The sequence below is a fragment of the Scophthalmus maximus genome, chromosome 15 (assembly GCF_022379125.1).
Source record: "Scophthalmus maximus strain ysfricsl-2021 chromosome 15, ASM2237912v1, whole genome shotgun sequence".
NCBI classification, from domain to species: Eukaryota; Metazoa; Chordata; class Actinopteri; order Pleuronectiformes; family Scophthalmidae; genus Scophthalmus; species Scophthalmus maximus.
The window spans coordinates 1332501-1350000 of NC_061529.1; the positions used below are offsets into that span (position 1 = coordinate 1332501).

General features: G+C 47.4%; 2 protein-coding genes and 1 long non-coding RNA gene across 5 annotated transcripts in view; 1 reads left to right on the forward strand and 2 right to left on the reverse strand.

Moving 5' to 3' along the window:
* The first annotated feature begins 1015 nt into the window (after nt 1-1015).
* Nucleotides 1016-10877, forward strand: LOC118286487 (alpha-tectorin-like). Of its 3 annotated transcripts, XM_047337734.1 has the most exons (20): nt 1016-1201; nt 2516-2582; nt 3418-3497; nt 4311-4541; nt 4668-4739; nt 4890-4980; nt 5422-5527; nt 5615-5840; nt 6667-6823; nt 7380-7464; nt 7557-7619; nt 7932-8137; nt 8445-8576; nt 8722-8909; nt 9095-9243; nt 9361-9606; nt 9759-9921; nt 10016-10105; nt 10257-10270; nt 10381-10877. In XM_047337734.1, the coding sequence occupies exons 2-18, from the start codon at nt 2531-2533 to the stop codon at nt 10103-10105; spliced, it is 2337 nt and encodes a 778-aa protein (XP_047193690.1). In that variant the 5' UTR covers nt 1016-1201; nt 2516-2530; the 3' UTR covers nt 10257-10270; nt 10381-10877. The 3 variants fall into 3 exon arrangements, with proteins under 3 accessions (XP_047193690.1, XP_047193689.1, XP_047193688.1); XM_047337733.1 differs by having other exon boundaries at nt 10016-10131; nt 10257-10877; XM_047337732.1 differs by having other exon boundaries at nt 10257-10877.
* LOC124851026 lies at nt 5703-7945 on the reverse strand. Its single transcript, XR_007032206.1, has 2 exons — nt 7118-7945; nt 5703-7028 (listed from the first exon to the last, which is right to left on the reverse strand). It is a non-coding gene; the product is annotated as an uncharacterized LOC124851026 (long non-coding RNA).
* A 3241-nt stretch (nt 10878-14118) lies between the features above and the next one.
* LOC124851022 (sec1 family domain-containing protein 1-like) overlaps nt 14119-17500 on the reverse strand; it is a 3727-nt gene continuing 345 nt past the window's right edge. The window contains exons 2-7 of the mRNA XM_047337747.1: nt 17320-17410; nt 15720-15790; nt 15494-15575; nt 14874-14970; nt 14656-14726; nt 14119-14268 (exon numbers count right to left, since the gene is read on the reverse strand). Coding sequence (XP_047193703.1) covers nt 14134-14268; nt 14656-14726; nt 14874-14970; nt 15494-15575; nt 15720-15790; nt 17320-17410 — 547 coding nt within the window. The 3' untranslated portion in view covers nt 14119-14133. The remainder of the gene's footprint in view (nt 14269-14655; nt 14727-14873; nt 14971-15493; nt 15576-15719; nt 15791-17319; nt 17411-17500) is intronic.

Here is a 17500-nt window from a genome sequence, read left to right on the forward strand (position 1 = left end):
TACCGGCGCTTATTAGTTTAAGGTGATGTATGGACACTGACCCCCAATCACATCAAAAAAGGAGGGAAAGTAGCTTCTTTTGTAATATCATAAATATCATTCTTTGCACAAAAATAATAGCACAGCACAGAACGAATAACCAAAATTAACAATGAATTCACATAAATATTGAACCCGGTGCCTGCAGGGATTTTGAGGAAAAGTAGCAGTTTGTTTAAAGTGATGAGGGGCGAGACAGGCCTGTACCTCCAATCAACCAGGACATTTGTGTGTGAACGCCACGATGTCGTCGGTGACTTCCCCCACGTCGACCCAGAGACTGATGGTTTGATTCTTCTCGTGATGAGAGCTGACCGTCGACTGATGGTGCGAGTCCACGTGTCGTCCGCTCTGATTGGCTGCAGCCCCCCGCGACCCTTAAAGGATGAAACTGTGGGTATAATATGGAAATGGAGTTTCTTTAATTGTCATTTTGATTTCGTTTTGTAACAACTGGATCTTTTCAGACTGGTTCTGGGACATTTCTGAGTGACTCTCTCTGTGGAGGACATTCCTCACACGTCAGTCAAACAACAATATGCCAGTCATCCGAAAGTTCATAAATCACCTCGTGAACCCTGTGTTAAGATTATTGGATCCAAAGCTCTGACGGACATGTCCTCCAGGCAGATTGTCACTTGAACCAGTTTGAGTCAGAATCAGAACAATGTTGTTATGTCACCGGTCTCTACTATAAGAGAGGAGCCTCGCAGAGTGAGAGCACATCTGTCACAGACCTGAACCAGACGGATCTGAACCAGAGACCTGAACCAGAGATCTGAACCAGAGACCTGAACCAGACGGATCTGAACCAGAGACCTGAACCAGAGACCTGAACCAGACAGACCTGAACCAGACAGACCTGAACCAGAGACCTGAACCAGAGACCTGAACCAGACGGATCTGAACCAGAGACCTGAACCAGAGACCGGAACCAGAGACCTGAACCAGACAGACCTGAACCAGAGATCTGAACCAGAGACCTGAACCAGAGACCTGAACCAGACGGGTCTGAACCAGAGACCTGAAGCAGAGACCTGAACCAGAGACCTGAACCAGACGGATCTGAACCAGAGACCTGAACCAGAGACCTGAACCAGACGGGTCTGAACCAGAGACCAGGCCTCATCTCGTCCCAGGTCGTCCAGAAAACCTCTGGAAGGTAAGACAGCCTGTCTCTCTCTCTCTCTCTCTCTGTCCCCGTCTCTGCCTCTTCAGACTCGACCCCTCATGGAACTTCACTATGGTTGAATGAGCTTTGTTCCCAGTGACGTGCTTAAGAGAAAACAAGTATCTTTAGCCAAGAAATATAACATCTTAGTTTCTTTACTCTCTTTTTGATTTTTGATTATTATATTTCAATGTGATTTTGTGTGTTTCTTCCCAATCGCTTTGAATGTTTCATGTAAAGCACTTTGAATTGCCTCGAAGTTGAAATGTGCAGTACAAATCCACTTGCCTTGACTAGATCAGCTGACAGAGTCGTGGTGGGCGGACGAAACCATCTTGCTCCTTTTGTCAGGGGTGAGAGGGAGAACCTCCGAGAACCTCCACTATTCTTTATACATCGTTCAGTCTCTCAACAAGAGCATTCAGACGATGTTTCATTCATGTCCTGACACTAATCACTCAGAAAACACTGGTTACACCACAGTGGTCGTCAGTTATTAAAATATGACATCGACCTTATGAAGCGCTCGTACGCAGCTACATGCATCATACATGATGACACCGCGGCTACACGGGGTGTGACTGTTGAGCGGAGCAGCAAAACTCAGGAGCTCTGCGATAGGCTGAGGCGAGGTGGAACAGGGCGTGGCACATTTTCAATGTTTGGTTTTAAAGTAATCCAAAGGTATTCAGAGTAGATTGCAGTATCTTTTGGAATCCAGCGGATCACGTCACTGAGTAGAAAAGACGTAATCAGTCATCAGTATCTGACGACATTCCAACCCCGTCTCCGAGTGTGAGCTCCTGCCCTCAGGCGGACGACAGCTGGACGTGGACTCAACCGTCTGAAGAACTCCTTGGTTCCTCATGTTGTGGACAGTGTTGCCTGAGGCAGGGGGGAGGGTTCATTCCCCCATATTATGGGATGTGAACCCGACTCGGTGCGTTTATGCAGCAGATGTCGTCAGGTGGTCATGAGAGGTAATGGGCATCTTGGGTTGTTAGCATATAAGCTATTGGCCACGCCCACGTTAACCAATCAAGAAGGCGCATCATTACTACACTCATGTCATTTCACGACTCAGAGGAAACATGCAGGTGATAATTCACAGCAGGAAGCTGAGAACACACATTGTTGATGACTCTGACCCGAATCCAACAGTCTGACACATTCCTCAAATGAAAAGGTGAATCTCTTCAGTGTGTCGATGTGATGAGTCTGAGATCAACTCTGGGTTGTGATGTCGTGGTCCGAGCTGTGACACGTGAAGGTGAATCATCATGTGACTGTGTGTCTCTCCGTCAGCTGCTGTCCTGCAACATGCTCCTGGTCCTGGTCTACCTGGCTGCTCTCAGCCCGCTGGCTGCTGCAGGTAACAACACACGCTTCATCCGCTCGGCGGCCATTTTGAGACTCTTCACAAACGATGGCTGTGGTCCAAGTGTCAAATTGTCTTAGGAAGTTTCCTCAGCACCGTGATAAGAGCTGTTCAGATTCTCTAAATGTTTAGGAAAGGAGCTTTGATGCTTCCTTTCCTATCTCCTTTAGCAGAGGACACACTGGAGCTTCCTATGAGAGAGGAAGGAGAAACAGACCCAGCGATATTTAACGTGACGCGTCGTGAACGACCGTAAACGATTCAATCTGAAGAAGAAGAAGAAGAGTATGAATATGACCCAGATGTCAGTTACTGTTACATATGAATCATAAAACACTGAAACATGCTGATGGAGCCGCTGAGGTTTTTGTAGTTCGTCTTCATAATGTGAAGTTTCACCACGACAGACGCATCAACAACATCCACCGTCACATGACCACGTGGTTCAGTGTCAGTGGTGTCGGATTCTCTTCTCCTGAGTCCTGTGAATCCTCCTCGACTCCTTTCCTTCACCTCGTGACCTTTGCCACTGAGGTCAAGGAACAGTAGAGAGGAGAAGACGACAGGAAGGACGATGTGACTCCAGCCGATGGGTTCAGGGACGTCAGCTGAGCCGACAGACGATATAACAGACTGAGAAACTAGATGAAGTGAAGCAGGCAGATCATCTTCCAGCTGACTAGTTATTAATCTGTGTTCTGTTAGTCGTCCTGCGCTGGCTCCTGACAGCTCTTAGTTTTCTAACAGTTGTATTTGCAGCCTTTCCTGTGGTCCAACCTGCTGATTGACTTCACTAACTGTCTCTCTCATGTCTCCATGTCTGCCTCAGTGGATTTTGGAACAACTGCTGAACTAGACTTCAGCGATTGTCCCGTCGCTCACTATGGACAAGTTTACACCACAGTTTACGTGAGTAAGACGAAGCTGGACGGTGGAGAACAGCTTCATGTCTTCGTCCGGGCTGATGTTTGGTGTCCGTCGTTGGTGGAGGGCGAAGTCATCTGAGCAGCAGCTCCACGTCCATGAACGTACAGCAGACGGTGACAGTGTGGTGATGGAAGGGAAACGTATCGAGACCATGTAGAGAAACGTTTGAACGACGACTGGAGCTGCAGCCTTAAAGATCCCATCTGAATGTCCCTGGGATCTGAAGAGTCCAGCTTCTCTCTTGATCAGTTAAACGTTTGTAACAATAACCTGCATGTACGACACTGTGACTTTTTGTTCTTGGTTTCATTGTGCACAGTTTCTGCTTCAGGACTTTTTATGGTTTTGTGTAGGGCTGGGTAAAAAAAATCGATTCACCAATGCATTGCAATATATTTTTTGCCGATTCAATATCGATTAAGAAAATACGTAAATTGATCAATCGCGTTGTGAGGAAACCCCACACCTGTCGGGCCTTGTGGGTGCCGCTGATTGTGTCGTACAGAGGCCCTCCAAGACAGAAACGGGGTGGTAGTCAGGGTTTCCTCTACGTTCATCAATCATTCTGTTCTCAACCAATAAAAACATTGTTATTTGACAAATATGAAAATGTATCCTAATGAATAAGTTGGGTCTTTTTGTCATCTCCACCTATTACTGAATTATGAAGCATGTTGCTTCAATATCGAATCCAATCCAATCGTGACCTGAAGAATGGAAATTGAATTGAAGTGTGAGGTTCTTGACAATAACCCCGCCCTAGTTTCATGTGTTGTTTCTCCCTCATGTCAACAGGTGAACATCATATCAACCACTGCCGCAGTTTGTTTCAAAGGCCCCTACCCTGCTACTGCAGACAACGACTGTGTGTTGATGACAGGCAAGACTGCAGTTAGAGGTTCAAGCAGTGTTGCTCAAAGTGTTTCTGATACTGGATCAAGTTGGCACAATTCTCTACAAGGTCTCACTGGTTCCTCAACATGCTATGCAAACATGGCATTTTTTAACGGTCAAAATGCAGCTGAGGTGAGTATTGATCTCTTTCAGTCAATGTGAACTTCTGAATATACCGCTGATCAAAAAGGTCAAAAGTTTTTCTGGAAGCTTTTGTTTTCCAACAGTCTCTGAATCACATGTGTTTCATGTTCACAGTTTGCAATTCAGTTTCGCCAGTTTGGGACACAATCAGCTCTTTTTATTGGTGTAAACACCAAAGGAGATTTGGTAAGTACACGTATGACAAACAGCAGCTGGAGAGAAGTTGATGATCAGTGAAGAGAAAGTTCCGCCTCTTCCCAGTTGTGTTGCCATGGAGACAGTGTGATGTCTTCCTGTGTGTCAGTGTGAGACAGTAACTGTGTCGTTCCTCTGCAGAGTGTCGACGTGATGGTCGGTGGTGTTTCAGTGGACACGTACGGTGTCAGTTCAAATATCTTTAAATTCTCTATTGCCTGCATAAAGTCAGGTGAGCAGAGCTGGTGATTATTAAAGGGTCAGTTCACCCAAATCACAAACAAACATAGTTCCTCTCTGTCCCGTCAGATAGTTTGATAATTTGATCCGTCCTGGGACAGAGCTTCGTCTCGCTGAGCTCTCCGACTCCACCGCACCACACTGGAGGTGAAGTTAGTTTCTGTGAGATGATGTTACAGATGTTCATGTTAGTGGAGACGGTTTCCACAGAAACGCTCCTCCAGGAAGTAGTTCCAGTGAAACGACAAGCCACAAAGTGACTCCACCCACCTGCAGTGTGTGAGGTGGAGCAAACATGAGGACATATGTTGCTGTGTGGTGTGAGTGAACTGAGCCTTCACAGGGGCCCTCACAGTATGATCATGTTCCAATGTTGCTGTTATCTTATTCTCTTACGATTCAATATCACAACTGAATCCTCTCTGTTTTACAGGTGTTTACTATGGAGTGAATGAGATGGTCTGTAATCCAGATGGTTCCAGTGTGAGCTGTAGTGCAGAAGGAAACCTCACTTTCTCTCCTTGTGGAGTTCTGTGCCCGTAAATATATCTCAGTTATATTTCCAGGTAAATACTTTTGTCATCAGCTGCTGGTGATAAAACATCTCCACCTCCCCTGTGTGTTAGGTGTCCCACGTGCACCGTGATCGGCTCCACTGTCGTCAACTTCTTGAACTATGTCGTCTCTGTCCCGGATCGCTGTGCTTACACTCTGTTGTCAGAGTCGGGCGTCGAGCTGCTGGCCGTCTTCCGGGACCGACGCCGTAAAGACTTCAGTCTGTTGGACAAAGTGATCCTGCGTTTGGACGGGCCGGGTGTCAACATCACCCTGGGACCAGGCCTGAGGCTTCAGGTAAACCACCCTCAGCCACAGAGAGAGTGGAGCTGACGTCCTCCTGGTTGGTGGAGATCATCAGTGGATCACTGTGCATTAACCATCCCTCTTTTGTCTTTCTGGTTTCATCAACGTGTCTACAACAAACATCATGTGGTGGTTATGTGTTTGGTTTTGGGTGGACTGCCCCTTTAATTAAAGCAAAGGAGTGCACTCCTCTTTCTGGCCTGTAGAGGGCGGCAGTGCACGGTCCACCGCCCTCCTCTCCTCTGACGTCCTGTCTGCTCCGAACGCAGTCGACTGCTTCGTACAAAACATCTGGACTGTCGTGGTCTCCTCTGTAGGAGGAAGAAAACATCTGTCCTTGTGTGTTCACTCGCTCTCTGTCCTCTCGCTGTGACCGTCTCCTTCGGCCTGTGACGACCTTCAGGTCCAGGAAAGATGGTGGTGTTGGTGAAATGTAGATAAACTTCATTTGAACTTTTTCATAAAAGCCCAAATTTGGTTCCTCTGGTTTATTACTTCATATACACAGATGTTAACTGTTGCAAATGTTAATGCGTTTGTCTGCCTGACTGCTAACATGTAGTGGGTTATTCTAAAGCGTTAGAATTACACTCATCAAACGCTCAGAACAAGAAACTAATAGAACCCTGTTACCTTCTGCAGCCGAGCTAAATCAAGACTCATGTCCATGATCCAGTTACCGGCTGAACTTCACTCAGTAGTTGGCTGTTTGGTCGACAGCTGGTGCTGGTGGACGGATCAGTGAGTCTTGAGTGTCCAGTGGACTGAAGTGTTGAACAACGTGGTTGAACCAGCGTTGTCCTCCGCTGTGACGCAGGTGGACGACGCGCCGCTGAGCCTCGGCAGCTTGCCTCTGTCTCTTCACGGTGTGGACGTCTCCAAGAACCAGACCGGAGTCACCGCCACGTTCCTCCTCTCCAACTACACCACCTCTGTCTTCTTCGATGGCTCCACCGCACAGATCCACAAGACAGGTAGAGACAAAGTCCAGAGAAGCTTTTCCTCCACGACACCAGCCGGGCCCATGTGACGCTGAGCACCTGTCATACACCTGAGTCGCCACTGAGCTGTTTGTTGGGACGGGTTGATTCACATGTGAACTGATTTGACTTTATGGGCCAGTGAACAGAAATCAGACCATCATCAGTATTCAGTTCCTCACTGGTGAAGATGCTTAGACTGTAAATCATAGACAAAGTAACAAGTGTTATGATTATTATGATTATTATTATTATTAAATATATATATATATATATTATATTCTGGACCTGATCGGACATGGAGACTGTCATGGAGGATCTCCTCTGACCCTGAGGCGTCTGCAGCTCTTTGACGTCTCACTGACGTCTGATGAAATCGTTTTTATTCTGAAGGATTTCGACTTTGACCTTTGACCCGCAGTGTTCTGACGGTCTGTCTACATCTTCAGGTGTGGTCGTACAGCGGCTGGTTGAATCGCTGGTTGACAGATAAATGTTCATCCAGTCTGACTTTTCTTCTTCTGACTCCTTCTCTCCTCAAACTGTCCAGGCTCATCTAATGACACCATCCCAGGTTTATGTTATTCCTCCGGCGGATCTTCTGATGAAGTGCTTCCTGAGTTCAGCTCCAGCAGGTGAGACCTCGTCCTGAATGTCAGACCTGTGTGTTGATGTGAAGGAGTCAGGCCCAGAGAACAGTCCTGACCCTCTGCTCTTTGCCCCCCAGCTGTGAAGAGCAGTTCCCTGAACCTGCTGACGGGACCATCAACTGCACCACAGTGACTGAGCGGTGAGACACACCTGAACACACACTGGGCTCGAACAGCCGGCCTCACTCGGCGTCACACGTTAGTCTGTGAGCCTCACGTTTAAATCACTAAGTACATTTACTCAAGTGCTGCACCAAACTAGAATAAACCAAAGTACTTGTACTTGACTTTATGCTCCCAGTTATTAATATACATAAGATACAACCTGAGACTCAGTGTGAGATCAGCTGACACCACACGAGTCCTGTGACGATACAGAACATGACTGTGACAACACTCCTTCACCTGGTCGCTCACATTGTTGAACACGATGGTTCTGTCTCCCTCCACAGCTGTGAACTCCTGTATGAGGCGCCCTTCACCTCCTGCCACAACCTCACCGACCCAGATTCCTTCATCGGCGCCTGCATCAACACTCTGTGCACATATCCGGCCGTGGACGGCCTCAGTCACTGCCAGTTCCTGGAGGCTTACGTCAAAGCCTGCGACTTCCAGACCGGCGACTCGCTGGAGGGCTGGAGGTCGGAGGTCGGCTGCTGTAAGACCTTCACCCACTTCTCAGTTATAAGGCCACTTTCACACCCGCCTGGTTTGGTCCGTTGGTCCGGACCTTCGGACCAACGGACCAAAGTATAGTCCCACCAAAAGAGTTGGTCTCGGTCCGGATCAAACTTTGTGCTCGACTCGTTCACCTGTAAAAAGAAAACTAACGAGCTTGGTTCAGACTTTCAGGTGTGAAAAGACCTGATGGGACCAGATGTTTTAATATTTCCTCCAGTCAGCTGTCAGTACCGCTTCTCCCACTGACTCTAACGAGTCTGGACTTGTGTGTGTGCTGCTTCCAGCGCCGCCCCGGGCCTCCTGTCAGGACGTCCTCTGCAGTGACCACGAGTTCTGTGTCGAGGACGTCAGCGGAGGAACCATATGCGCCTGTCGGGCCATTTTCGCCTCCGAGTACAGATCAACAGGAGCTTTAGGTGAGGAGGCTGTGACAGGTCGACACATCGACTTCACTCAGGGGAAACACCCACGTCTGCTCGTCTCACGTTCTGAACAATACACAACACATACTCAGTCAAAGTTTCCTTCTGTTTCACTCCTCTCGTCTGTGCTGCGATTCAGGCGAGCCGACGGTCTGCGACGGCAGCTCAGCGTCAGTGACCCTGGTCGGTTGTCTCCTGGAGGAAAAAGGCATCGACTACTCTGAGTTACACCTCAACAACCAGAGCTGCAGAGGTCAGAAGGACAACGTGAGCCACATGGTGACGTTCGGCTTCGACGTCAACAACACCTGTGGGATGGAGGTCGAGGTGGGCGTCGCTCCTCTACTGACCATCAACCAACTTTTATGCGCAGTTTGAAGTATCGCACTAGAAATAGTTGGTGGTGGTTTTCACCTTTTGCAAAAAACAGAGTTAATGCGCAAAACACAAGATGGAAACAACTTTGTCAAATCTCTTGAACTCACACTGTCTGAATCCCTGTGACTCTGCAGCACAACAACAGCCAAATGATTTACAAGAACTCCATCATGATGAGCAACAGCTCTGACATCATCACTCGCCACGACATATTCAACCTCGACTTCTCCTGCTTCTACCAGCAGCCGGACATCAAGACCATGAGCTTCAGGATCAAAGACAGGTGAGAGGTTCACCAGCTTCCCCGCTGCCGTCGGAGTCATGCATCATTCATAACCCTGAAGAGAGTGTGTGTGTGTGTGTGTGTGTGTGTGTGTGTGTGTGTGTGCGCGCTCTGCAGCTCTGTGATCCAGCAGATTGTATCTGGACCTTGGAACTACACTCTGACCATGAAGACCTTCAGTGACGCCGGCCGCACACGAGCCATCGAGCCGAGCACTGAGCTCCGGCTGAAGCAGAGCGTGTGGGTGGAGCTGAAGACAGACGGGCTGGACGACAAACTGGTCGCCGTGGTGACCGACTCCTGCTGGGCGACAGACCTGCCGTTGGCCAACTCCAGTCTGAGATACGACCTGATTGTTAGCGGGTGAGGGTCTGAGTGATGTTCAGTGTCTCTCTGAGAGGAACGGAGCCTTAAGATCTGTCGCCTTCCCATCACTGGTTCACAGTGTGAGTTACAGGCGGACGAGACGTTCAGGGGATCAAACCTGTGACCTCTGTCTTCCTGCTTCTGTGCAGCTGTTCGAACACCGCTGACCAGACGGTGAAGGTGATGGGCAACGGACTGGGAACGTCCAACTACTTCTCCTTCAACATGTTCGAGTTCTCTGGGAAGAGCGATGTTGTCTACCTGCACTGCAAACTGAACCTGTGTGCGAAGAAGGGCAACACCTGCGCCCCGGTACGCCTCGCTCCCCCGAACCCTCCCACGGACAGGAGCTCGTTCTGACCTGATCCATGTGTGAAACATGTCTGTGTGTTTGTCTTTGTCTCAGAGCTGCGGAGGGAAGAGACGACGCAGATCTGCCAGGTCTCAATATGAAGATGGAAGCTCCGCCTTCATCACCATGGCCTGGACCAATTAGGTGAGACACAGCTGTGCTGCTGGCAGGTGACCGATGAGGTGGAGCGGGGTCAGGTGACGGAGGTCGAGAGGACGGACCCTCACCCTCTGGACGAGTTCGTCCTGCAGCTGGACTGAGAACTGACCCTCGTCTGTTCTGGCTGTCTTCTCAGGTTGTTTCCATGGCGACTAGGACCGACTCCCAGGCCGCCGACCTCCTGAGCGACCCCCTGACTTCTGCTCGGTCCTGATCCAGAGCCGGGACGTCTAGATGAGCTCAGCTCTGCTGTGACACCAGACAGATGTGGTCTGATCCTCATCTGAGGTGTCGCTGTGTGAACATCTGTCAGTAACAAGGCTGAGAGGATCTTTGACACCCACACTATCACTGTTATTGTACCACGGTGGAGGGAAATGCATTATAACCAATTGAGAACATCTGTATTACTATATTATCATTATCTCTATTATCAGGAAAGAACTCCTGGAGGGGCGGAGTCTAACATCCACACTATCACTGTTATTGTACCACGGTGGAGGGAAATGCACTATAATCTATATTACATGTAGACTCCTGGAACATTATCATGAATATGACAACATGTGGACAGACGACTGACGACAGTGTCACACGACGACTGAGCCGCTCGTTGTACTTTCACTGAGTGGAACAAAACATCAGCAGGAAAATACTACAAGTACATGTCCCACATTCAAAATCTGAAGTACGTCAGGTTGTTATATCAGTTAAATGTTTGTTGAGGTCCATGAATAAAGGGGATGTGGGAAAAAGACTAACGTGAGTCTGAGTTTTCATTGGTTACATTTGACGTCATCGTGTCACACGTCTGTTGCTGCGTCTTCACGTCGTCTTCACGTCGTCTTCACGTCGTCTTCCTCCTCGCGTTGTCTTCACGTCGTCTTCCTCCTCACACAAGGATGACACGCAAATTCGTGAAGCGTTCCTTTTTTTTTTTTTTTTTAAACCCATAAACAGATCGTAACTTCCCATCCGGATTCATAATCCATCTCTGCGGTGGATGAAAGAACGAAGGAGGACAGAGGACGAGCTGAGACTCGGGTTTTCCACCTCTGTATAAACCATCTTTATCATCACATAACCTCCCCAACTTCCATTCATTTTTTATTCACAACCCACATGGTTAGTTTTTGTGTACCAGCGGTACCGAGGTCCCGATCCGATCAGGGCATTTTTTTTAAACCGATCAGCTTCACTGAGCACGAACCTCGTCAGCTGCGAGTTGGTCCGACTGTAGACGCCGTGGAGCGTCACTCTGGACCTGAAACACGTTAATCGCCAACAGTTGAGTCTTAACGTCGTATTTATTCTCCCGACTCTGCGACCGAGAACGTTGGTACCAACAAACCAGATGAGAACCAGCTTGTTCATTGGTCCACCGAGTGTTGTCACGTCTCCTGGAATTATAAAAATCGTCTCTCGGTCAGGGGGGTTTGCATCTGAACTTCTGCTCGTGTCGGCTCTTTGGTGGATAAATGACGTGAAACCAAAGAAACTGCCACAATCCCAGACGTTGGTGTCAGATAGGAGCTTCGACTTTCACGTTGGATTAAACCAAACGTTGGGTTTATGTCCAGATAAATGTGTGACATGCACATGACGAACAGCCCAAACGTTTACACCACAGCAACTGTCCAAACACTTCTGAGTGATGGTGTTTGACCGATCTCCAACAAGTTACCAACAAGAAAAACAAAGACCTCCATCACAGAGCGGTCGAGTCTTCAGAAACCCGATGTCAGTGACGGTGCAGAACTCGGCAGGAGGGTTCGTTGGAGAGTGTCAGCGGCGTTACTGATGATGAATAGCCGTGACTCACTGAGGTTTCTTGCTGTCACATCTTGGCGGCTGCTCTTTTTTAGCCGATGTTGAATGATCTCGGACTGAATAATTGAACCACATTGTTGAAATGTTTTTTGCAGGTGTGGGAAGCGGAGCTCTCTCTGCCCACAGCTGCTGGAGGCCTGGACCCACACCAAGCACTGACGGCTTGGGAACATTCCCAGGAACACACACCTGAAGGAGGTGATCTGCACCAGTTAATGTAGAGACTCCAAACAGCAAACTAAAAGTAAAAACAACCTCAGTCATTTCACGATGTCTTCTGCCAAACTCAAGCCGCTGCAGCTGCGTTCTGTTGACAGCGACTCTAACCAGGTCTCTTTCTCTTTCCGAGAGGAACTTGGCGCTTGTGACTCCGTCATCTTTGTTCCATCAATGGCTCAACATAACGAACTTGTGAATGTGGCGGAGCCAAGAAGATTGTGGCTATTGATCGGAGTAATGCGGCTGTGAGGACACGAGGGCGCAGCGGACCTGAAACCATCTGTCTAATCCATTCCCACTCTCTACTGCCGATCCTCCGCCGGTGATGTCAGCGTCCCCTGTGCCGGTTCAGTCCGAGTGTCGCTGAAGACGCCTGGCGCGGGACGACGGGACGAACTGGACGACATCACCCGGGACGTCAAGGGAACTTTTGTTTGTCGTCCAATTACACAAATCTCAAGATGAATCTCTGACATTTGAGACTTTACACCAATCGCGGAGAAACCGCAGAAGTCTAATGCTTCACAGGTTTTTTCAGCGAGGCGCTGAAGAAGTTCACCTCAGTTCTTCAGATGGAGAGATTCATCCCTGCTGACGACGTCACTTCCTGTAGAAGTGTTTAGGTTCTGTTTTTTTATTGGAATCTCAGCTGCTCGAGTCAAGTTTTCTTTCTATCGTAAAAACACTTCCTGTCATTTCAGTTCCTGCTCCAAACTTTAAGGGAGAGAGCTTGTTTCTCTCTTTGTTATTGTTGTTGTTGTTGTTGTGAACCGATGCGCAAACCTGGAGGCCACAACCGCTGTGTTGCAGCGCCACCCGCTGGCACGTCTCTCACGGTGTGGACGAGTGGTGTCAACAAACTGAACACTCAGTGTCGTGTGGTTCGGTCCGCACCATTTTTTTTCTTTTCGATTTACAGAACCTGGGGTGAGCCGACAAACACAGATTGTTTTTTGGCGCACACACAACCAACAGCTAATGGTCGGTGAGGGATCATTGGCTGATGTTTACAAAACGTGCGTTGCTTAGAATCGCATACTGCCCCTTTAATCTCTCAGATTCAGACGCCGCCATCTTGTGCTTTCAGATGACAATATTTCTAATAAATATAATATGACAATGATATCTCCAGAAACGGGAACGTCAAGCAACGACTCTGAGGAGTGAGATTTCCGACTCCATCAGCTGTAGTGGACTCGTAACAATAAGACAATAACTTTATCAGACTGCTGTTCATTCTTAAAATAAAACTACAAATCCAGATTATCAATATCGGAATTAGTGTTTGATTAAAAATATTACTGGCAAACTTAAATATTTGCGCCCTCTTAAATTTAAGACGCACAATCAACCCAATTCACAATTTGTCTGTAAAGTTGCGTTTGAGCCTCAACAACAACACCATCACGACCTGAGATGGTGCGTCTGCTTGGCTGCTCCCTCTCGCTCCTCCAGAGAAGAATGGGAACATTGTGGCGCGATGTGGTTTTCATTTCCCCCGTCCCGGAATCCCTTTTTTTCCTCGGTGTCCTTGGTTTTGTTCGTTGCAGTAAACACTGAACCGCAGGAAGATCACAGACGAGTTCCAGATCCCCCAGGAGTCACAGTTCTCTTTTCCTTCGGAGTGAGGCTTTTTATTTTGACAGAGCTCGACCACAGAAACCTTCTCATCCCTGAACAATCTGCCTCCACACGAGGTTCAACGCTGCCAACTCGCGTCTCTCACAGGTTCACGACCGAGGCTTTTGTTCACTGATGTCAGAGGTGTGAGAACGGACTATTTTAAAAACAGTCCTTCAAATCAGATTTATCCGCTGAACAACAACTCGAATTGAAACAAAACGATTTCTCCAAGACGTCCACGTTTTATCTTCTGCGTTGGATTTTCAGAGAGATGTCCGACGTCCTCAGAGCCAAGAAGGGTTTTCAAAAATGTTCACAAACTTAAAGAGAGATTTAAATCTCTAAGTAGATTTTTTTTTTTTACAAATATGAAATATGAAGTGAAACCAGGGAATGAACTCAGCCTGAGAACAGATGATTTGATCATCTCCCGACGGGGTCCTGAACTGAATCCACCTCGGTCCAGACCAACACACCTGAAAACACACGTGTCACCTGACCACTCAGGAGTAAACAGGAAGTAGATTGTCTCCCTCTGCAGCTGGTTGCTTAGTCACAGAAAATCCTCTGAAGTTGGACCAGCGATGGTGAGTCAGAGCAGGGACGACGATTTTCATAATCGATTAATCGGTTCAAGTGGTTTTTATGAAAGGAAAAGTCAAAATTCTCTGATTTCCGTTTCTGAAATGTGAATATGTTCTGGTTTCTTTGCTCCTCTGTGACAGTGAACTGAATATCTTTGGTGTGTGAGAACAAAACGAAGCATATTTTAGAGTTTGGGGGAAACACGATCCGACATTTTCTCACCATTTTATGAACCAAACCACTGATCGATTAATGGAGAAGATAATCGTTAGTCTCACCTCTGAAGGAGCCTGCTGAGCGCTGATGTAGTAGATGAGGAACAGTCTCATTTTGTCTTCTGGCGTCCCGGCTGAGGAAAACATCGACACACAGTTCAGTCAGATCTCGTGTTCGGTTCATTCCTCCGATGAAACAACTTTCAGTCCACCAGTTGGATTGTGATACAGTCCATTACTGTGATGTCACTGTGTGTGTGTGTGTGTGTGTGTGTTCGTACCGTCTGGGTCACTGATGATATCGAGCAGCGATTTGTCTAAAGTCGCCTTGCTCATCAGTTTCTCTTCATACTCAAAGTAAACGTCTAATTTTCGACTCTGTAAAAAGGGAAAAAGAAGCGAGTTCAGCTCCGATCAGGTGACTGATCGTACAGGAAGACACATTCACACTGACTCCACTTTCACTTTCATACCAGCAATTATACTGTATGTATGTTTCATTTTTGTTCACTTTTTTGTTTTGTGGTTTTGAAACAGTTTCGGTCATAACAACATAAAGACTGAACGATCGATTCAGCAGCTCGTCTCCGTCGTTCAGCGAAGAGTCCAGACTTCTGGACCCTGAGTAGTTCTGGACCGGTGACTTCCACCAAGTGTACATGAAAGGTTTTAATTCATGGATCTAGATGAGAACAGTTAGACACATTTGGTGACTGATCCAAATTAAAATGATCTGGATCCAGTGGATTAACATGAGGTTTAATTGGGATCAGAGAGCCAGAGCTCCGGTTTATCACCTGGTGTCGGGTTCTGCTCGGGTCTGAAGAACAAAAGTTCTTCTCCCGTGTGTGTGACTGTTGGATCATTACAGAGAAGTCAAGTGTCACGAGTGTATAAACACCTTGATGTGGTCGAGGACGGCCGTGGCAACATTGGTGTGCAGGTCGATCAGCCGCTTCTTCTCAAGCAGCTCAGGCAGAGAGCTGCAGGGCGGGCACACGCACACGCATGCACACGCACGCACACGCACGCACGCACACACACACACACACGTTTTAACAAATGATGACGACCACCTGTCTGTGTCTCCGTCTCACGGGTGGAGGACGTTTGTCTGTGAGTCGTACCTGACGGCAGACGTGAGCTTGGCTCTGTTGTCTGACATGCTGATGGCTCCTTCATCCTCCCCCTCCAAACCCTGCAGCCAGACAGGCAGAGAGACAGACAGGCAGAGACAGAGAGACAGAGACAGACAGAGAGGGAGAGAGAGAGAGACAGAAAGACAGGCAGAGAAACAGACAAAGACAGGCAGAGAGAGACAGACAGGCAGAGACAGAGAGACAGAGACAGACAGAGAGAGAGAGAAAGACAGGCAGACAAACAGACAGAAAGAGGCAGACAGGCAGACACAGAGAGAGACAGAGACAGACAGGCAAAGACAGACAGGCAGAGAGACAGACAGACAGACAGACAGGCAGAGAGAAAGACAGACAGACAGGCAGAGAGACAGACAGAAAGGCAGAGAGAAAGACAGACAGTAAGACAGACAGAGAAAGACAGAGTTATATACAAACTTCAGATAAGATAAAGATCCTTTATTCTTTAACGGGGACATTTGTGTGTTACAGCATCAAAGTGGAGCAGAATATAAAAAAGCGATAGGTGATGTACAAAATATAAAATATTAATACTACATACAGAGCCGTAACAACAATTGCACATGGAGAGTAAACACTGCACAGTTGGTCGTGACCTGAGGACGAGACGTGTGGTTGAACTAACTCAGTTACTGTTTCTGTCCTCGCTCCACACGTGTCGACTGTGACTCTCACGTCTGTCTCTTCTTAAATCGCATATTTCATAACTTGTTTCTTGCTCTTGTTTCTCCTGCGCTTATTCTTTCAATTCTCCTTTTCAACTCTTTCATGTCAATTGATTTTCTAGTTATTAACTGAACGATTGATCCACTAGATATTGAACATGTGATGTTCACACTGTGTATACATTGTGTCTTTTTTCTATTTCCTTGACGTGATATTGATATTGTTTACTTATGTATTACTATGCTTCTGTGACGCAGCACATTTCTGATAAATCATCTGATCTGATCTAACTGGCTGCTCCTCCGGTGAACTGCCGTCGAGCCTCCGACGGGTCATCAATCTTCCTGCTCTTCTTCTTCGTCCTCATTTTAGTAGTATACTTTTTCAAATTCTCAACTTTATTTTATTTTAATTATCTTCATTCTCTAATTAACTCACAGTTCTAGAGCTGCAACAGTTAATCGATTAGTAATTGACTACTAAATTAATTGCCAACTATTTTAGTTTTTATGGGGAAAAAAGAGGTTTACTCAATTCATTTCTACCTATTCATATTTTTGGGTTTGGCCTTACATTGCTTCAGAAATCTCCCATGATGCATTTCATATCTTATGTAGAGGACTTTTGAACTGTCTTTGTCTTTGAACATAAAAAAATAAAATAATCTAAAATTGTATTTTTCCTTTGTCAGATCAATTGCATTTTTTGGGGGGGATTTTTTCCAATTTGCCTTTTTTCCCATCACTCGTGGTTGTACAGTGTTGTACAGTGATGGCTCTTCACTCAAAAACTATCTGTTGAGACACAAACCAACAACAGACACGTCACAACCGATCCGATGGAGCAGCAGCTGAATGGTGTGTGTGTGTGTGTGTGTGTGTGTGTGTGTGTGTGTGTGTCTAACCATGATGCTCTTCAGGCGTTTGACCTCGTCCTCCTGAGCTCTGTACGTGTCCAGCTCCTCCTGAACCGACTCGGCCACCTCAGGGAAGGGACTGTGAACACAAGAGCCAATCACAGCGCCGCTCACTCCCAAGTCAGTCCACCCACTTCCTGATTCTCTGGGAACAGGCCGGCGCCGGCGC

Bases quoted from the DNA above. Each gene is read 5' to 3' on its own strand.
- LOC118286487 (XM_047337733.1), top strand. From the start codon at position 2,531: ATGCTCCTGGTCCTGGTCTACCTGGCTGCTCTCAGCCCGCTGGCTGCT. The intron at 2,583-3,417 runs GTAACAACACAC...TGTCTGCCTCAG, and splicing joins CAGCCCGCTGGCTGCTGCAG to TGGATTTTGGAACAACTGCT. The intron at 8,577-8,721 runs GTGAGGAGGCTG...GCTGCGATTCAG, and splicing joins CAGATCAACAGGAGCTTTAG to GCGAGCCGACGGTCTGCGAC.